The following is a 5829-nucleotide window of genomic DNA, read 5'->3' on the forward strand; positions in this document are numbered from 1 at the left end:
TCTGCGCCTTCTCCTCTCAGCCCGTAGGAAGAAATAACAAATACTGTCAAACTGAGCTGTAGATACATTTGAGACGTGTGGATGTGGTGCTGGGAACATTGCTCAGTGGCTCAGTAAAACTGATCGTCTGCTTTACCAGCGTTTGTTGCTAGCAACGATGTTTTCTTTAAACCTCAGAAGGGTGGGAAAGCTAAAAAAAATGCGGCTTTAAATGCTATCAGTGTATAAATTTACATGCCTAACTACCTAGAATGAGGACAATTGTAATAAGCCCATTTGTGATTCACGAGGTTAAAAAACATGTGAGTTAGGTTTCTTTCCTTGGGGACTTCAAAACAGCCTGCAATTCCTGTTTAATGAATTACAATTCTGCTCGTGACTAGCAAGTCTCAAAGTGTGCTAAAGGAATTGAGGATTTTTTTTTTTTAATTTTCAATTTTATTTCTCAGTTTTTCTCAAGGTTGACAGAGAGGTTTGTGAATGGGGTGGATATATTAATGGACACTTTCTGGAGAATATGGACTGATTTGTTAGATGTTCTTGGAATTGATGGTAAGTGTGATACCTGTTAACTCTTGAACTATATCAGCCTGTATCAATGTTTACAAGCATAAGCCAAGTGGGAAAATAATTAGATTTTATCACGCTGCACTAAACGCCCATCGGTAGTATCTGTCCACTTCATGTGGCTTTGATTTTGCTGTTAGTACCTGCAAACACGACTGAAACCAGCCTTTCCATTTCTCTATATGTATCTACAGGATGTCTAAAACAAGTCACGGTTGGTTTCTTAGTATCATCATTAAACGGATGCACACAGGAACACTACAGGGAAATAAAGGAGGACTAGAAGAAAGAAAGAAAGAGGCAGTTGAGAGCCTTTAGAATGTAACTTTTACAAAGCAGGACCTTTAGCTTAGTGTGAACTTTCACGTTAGGCCCTACAGTACTTTGTCTTTAAAGGAATTAATTCAGTTTTATCCCTGGAGCTGAGCCAGCGATTTGAAGAAGATCCATCCAGAAATGGATGAACTGGCTTTACCCTTGACTTTAGAAAACACAGCCATGACCCCACTTCATGACCCTTTGAAGCTGTGCTTGTATTTTTACCCTCGTTAATACTCTGTACATTTTCCTTTTGTTTTTCAGCCTCCAACCTGACTCATTATTTCAGCCCAGCGGCGATTGCCAACAACCCGACCCGTGCTCTTCTGCTCATTGGTGCCATTTTACTTGCCTATTGGTTTTTATCTCTCTTCCTTGGATTTTTCTTCTATCTCCTGCACATGCTGTTTGGTCGCTTCTTCTGGATTGCGAGGGTTGCCCTTTTCACTCTCTCGTGCGTGTACATCCTCCAGAAGTACGAAGGCGACCCAGAACACGCCGTCCTGCCTCTCTGCTTTGTTGTAGCAGTCTACTTCATGACGGGGCCCGTTGGATTTTACTGGAGAAGAAACAGCAACAGCAGTCTCGAGGAGAAGATGGACCACCTCGATAGTCAGATCAGACTTCTGAACATTCGTCTGTCCAGGGTGATTGAGAACCTGGACAGAGGCGGTGACCAGTGAAGCAACCCCTGTAAACCACCGTACACCAGCTCTAGAAGATTCCTAAGCACTGTCTCGTTCAAAGTTATAAAGCAACAAAACATCACATGGTAAAAAGTGTGCGAAGTTATAACTTTTCATCATGTGTAAGACTAGGTTATACACTCAGCCATTATACTGGGGGGGGCGGGAAATACAGAAAATTCAGCTGGATATTCAGAGAGTTTTATCCAGCACTAGAATTTTCTCAGTAGATAAACGCTTACTTTTACAAGCATTTAAAAACATCTTTTGTAAAGTTTTTATAAGAGCAAATTGAGTAGTCTTTCAGATATTGAGATTGAGCTAAACATATGCAAATTTGACACTTAAAAAGTTAAAAAGAAAAAAAAAATCTCAAGCTACGAAACACTTCCATTGAGAAGTAACTGCTGTGGGTCCACATCTTTTTTGAAGTTGTGAATGTTTTTCTTTTATTGTTGGCTTATTTCATTGCCTTGAAGTTGCCTTTCATAGAGTATCAGTACATCAGTACAGTTTTCTGGTATCCAGGCCAAAAAATTCACACCATAGCTTTTAATAGGAGGTGGGAAATAAGGGAGAGGGAAAGTTTCATCAATTTGAAGTCCTTAAATGCCAGTCCAGTGTGAGGAATTGGGGACTGCACGTGTGGCATTATTTCATTGCATTTCATCGCGAGAGCATTAATTTGGTGTCTGAAAGGAAATCTGTTTAAATTAACCAACAGAGGGGGAAGAGTTATAGAGTGGCAAACTGATTCATGTTCAGTCTTCACAGTGAAGCATTTCCTAAGCATAAGTGCGTAGAGTAAAACATGATTTTTAATCTCAGGACCCCACATACTTTCTCAAAAAAAGGCAGCGGTTAAAACACTTGCAAATGTATTGTTGCTTAAAGCTTTCTCAGGACCAATAAGCGGCAATAAATTCTCTTCAGGAAGATCTGGATTGTTTTTTTTCCTAAAACTAGTAGTTTTGTAGGAGCATTTTGCTTGAAGTCTGTGTCCTCACCATATTGGGTTTTGAGGAAAGTGAGTCACCTTGTGAGGAGGGCGTGTTAAACGGTTGTGTTTCAGAGCGACGTAGAAGCTTTGAAGCAATTTTATTTTGAAGAATTCTAGGGATTTGTAACCTAAGAATTAGCTAGCTTGATAGACTTACCACTGGCTTTATGCAGTTTTTGAAATTCACTGAAAGGAAGGTAACCTCAGGGAAGAAAGCCCGGCCAGTGGTTTGACTTGGTCACCTGTCGCGTTCGAGGGTTTGAGCAGGAGGGGAGAGTGGGGCGACTTCTCAGCCGTAGGGACGAGCACGGTTCGATACCATGAGAGGTCACCTGGACCACATCTGGGGAACTACGTGTTCCATAATGCCTAAATGAACAAGTAAAGGAAAAAAAAACCAAAACAACCACAGTGGAACAAAAAGTGCTCTGTGGTAGGGACTGGCTAAAGAGGAAGGGGAGCAAAGAGGAATGGGTGATGCACGTGCTGGTGCTTTGCCCGCGAGCTCCGGCGGGCCGAGGGCAGCTGAGCACCGCTTGGGCTTCTCCTCTTGGGTAGAGCTTTAGTTGGATGTGACGCTTAACTGAATGTAACTCTGAGGTGGATTTATTTTTCTCTTTGTGCTGAAGTTTAATGCTCTTCTTAAAACGTGTGTTACTTGCCTGACCTCTTTTGGGCTATATGTGACATTTACATGACGGATTATTTTAAAATCCATGGTAGTGGCCTTTACTCCAGGCTGTGATCACTTAAGTTCAACACGGTTGAAGTTCATATGCAGTTCGCACTGTTGTAATCCATTCTAATTTTTGATGTCATCTGTAAATCCCCCTGCACCCCATTTTTCGAGAAGTACACATGTAGAGTTGCAAAGTGACTGCTTTTCGTAATCTTTCTCATGAACAGTGAAGTACTATGGCAACAAATAGTCTGCTTCGTAAAGCTGAAAATGTAAAGTGCAGTATATTCCTTTTTACAGCCCATTTTCCATAGTATTACGGAGTCTTCCCTGTGAACTGTTTCACTTACTGTGGTGCACAGAGGACTGGGCTGAAACACTAACCTGGAAATTGGGAATTGATCAGCAAAGCTTGTCAGGTCTTCATGTATTTTGAGAAATTTGAGGCCTGAGGACCAAAGTTTGCAAACCTTGCTCATGTAAGTGGCTCCATCGACTTCCCTAGGACTATGTGCATGAGTCAGTTTTGCATAGATTGTATTTTACATAATCTGTATTTAGTATTGGAGTTAAAAATATTGAATCATTTATATATTAAGAATTGTCTATGATAAAGATTTCTTTTAAAATACTATATAAAAGTTAATTTGGATTAGAGTCCTTCCCTGTCTCGCTCTGATCATTTATCTTAGTTTTGTAAAATCAGCCCTCCTATGTCAATACTCTTAATTTTGATCACCCTGCTGCTTGAAAAAAAGTATTTTTGTATTTACTTGCATCCCATGTATAGCAAAACGTTATGTGAAAAGCGGTATATATAAAATTGGATATTTTTAATCAGTATTTTTCCCAGTGCTCAGTTTTCACATTAGTTAAATTCAGAGGTAATGATTTTCTTTTTTAAAGCACAATCTAATCTTCGAGATATATATACATATACTTTAAAAATGCTCTGTATTTTTAAACATGCACTGTAGTGAAAGCGCTTTTGGGACATGAATGTGATACTGTATTTAATCTCTTTCAACTTTTGTAAATACCTTTTACAAATACTTTTCCGAGCCATCTACTTTATCCATCGAGGTTTTTTGCTCTGTGTTTTAGAAGGTGTTCAGGTGACAGCGGTTGCACTGCTTTTGCATCACCGTTGGTAGGAGCATCTTGTACCTGTGCCAGGTGTCGCCTTGTCACCCACTGGTAAAGCGAGGCGCGGGATTTCACCGCTGGCAGAAACAGGAACAAGCTCTCGCCGGGTCTCACGCTCCCGGCCTTTGGCTCGAACCGCTCGGTGGGAGGTGGGTGGCAGCGCCCATGCTTCCCTCGGCATGCGACCTGACACGAGCTGCTCGTGAGGTGGCAGGGGTGACCCGGGGGGCGAGGGGGTGTCCTCCTCCCCAAAGGCTGTTTATGCTGGACAGTTCTGGGTGACTGACCCTCCTGTTTGCAGCCGCTGGTTGACAGGACGTGTCCCTGCGTCACCGGCTGACCTGTCACGGTTTAAGGCGGGCCTCGGACTGTCTGGGATCAGAAATTTCAGTATGTTCTTGAGTGTTTTAAACTTAGCACTTTTGGACCTAATATGTAAAACTACTGTGGTATTTTCAGTACGTTCACGTTTTTGCAAGACTAACATCCATAGCGATTCCTTTGGCAGTACACACCTCACCTATAGATAACTGATCTGTCATTTTCGGGATGTAATGCTTTTCAAAGTGGTTTTGGGTGTCAGAGTGCAATGTATAAAATCTGGTGTAATTCAGTGCTGTACTTATGCGTCCTTCAAATTGTGATTTGCTTTTACAGACTTGTCGCATCGCTAGTGTGGAAAATAGACCAGTATCAATCTTAGCTCTTTGATGGTGTAGAAGTTTTTAAGTGTGATTTGCCTCACGTATTGATCCGTATTTGGCAGCTAATGACGTAAATGACCATAAGTTCTCTCTGTCTGGGTTGGAAAATAAAAGGTTTTATTGTATCCGCATGTATTTTTAACTTTTGGATAATTCCATCAACCTGTGGTGACAGCACATTTAAAACCTGACCTTTTCCTTTTGATCAGAAGTGGTATTTGCTCTGGTAGCACTCGTTATCAGCACTGATGCTAGTGATTTCACATCCTGTTTTGTACATTGGATTTCATGATTATTGTGTTTAAGTTTGTACAATTGTGTTTACGTAAAAAATAATTTGGCCTGAAGAGATGATGTCCGTACGCTCTTGACATATGATCCGTAGGGGAATGTTAGATTCTGCTGATAATATCGTTAAGTAGTTACAAATATATTAGACTTATTTTTTACAGCGCTATACATGCCTTTATTTATTACTTATCTGACCACCCAATCAGTGTACTATGTAGTTAAGTATTTGTAGACCAATTTCACAAATCGACTATGGTATTGTGATCCAAGCTTAAGAATAAACGTTTACTGAAACTTTTCACCGACGGATGAGTCGTGTTGAAGAGTCACGCTTTGTCGGACCGCGGTTCTGGAGTCCCTGCCCCAATCGCCCAGTGCCCGCTCCGGGGCTCTTGAACACCCGCGGAGGGACCGGGAGGAGGGAACGGGCGGCTCCCT

General features: G+C 41.4%; 1 protein-coding gene across 1 annotated transcript; it reads left to right on the forward strand.

Moving 5' to 3' along the window:
- The first annotated feature begins 452 nt into the window (after positions 1-452).
- Positions 453-1941, forward strand: BRI3BP (BRI3 binding protein). Its single transcript, XM_009865634.1, has 2 exons — positions 453-552; positions 1150-1941. Exons 1-2 carry the CDS (start codon positions 498-500, stop codon positions 1566-1568), a joined length of 474 nt encoding a protein of 157 aa, XP_009863936.1. The 5' UTR covers positions 453-497; the 3' UTR covers positions 1569-1941.
- Positions 1942-5829: the final 3888 nt, after the last annotated feature.

The sequence above is a fragment of the Apaloderma vittatum genome, unplaced genomic scaffold, assembly GCF_000703405.1.
Source record: "Apaloderma vittatum isolate BGI_N311 unplaced genomic scaffold, ASM70340v1 Scaffold41792, whole genome shotgun sequence".
NCBI classification, from domain to species: domain Eukaryota; kingdom Metazoa; phylum Chordata; class Aves; order Trogoniformes; family Trogonidae; genus Apaloderma; species Apaloderma vittatum.

Bases quoted from the DNA above. Each gene is read 5' to 3' on its own strand.
- BRI3BP (XM_009865634.1), top strand. From the start codon at position 498: ATGGACACTTTCTGGAGAATATGGACTGATTTGTTAGATGTTCTTGGA. The intron at 553-1,149 runs GTAAGTGTGATA...TTTGTTTTTCAG, and splicing joins AGATGTTCTTGGAATTGATG to CCTCCAACCTGACTCATTAT.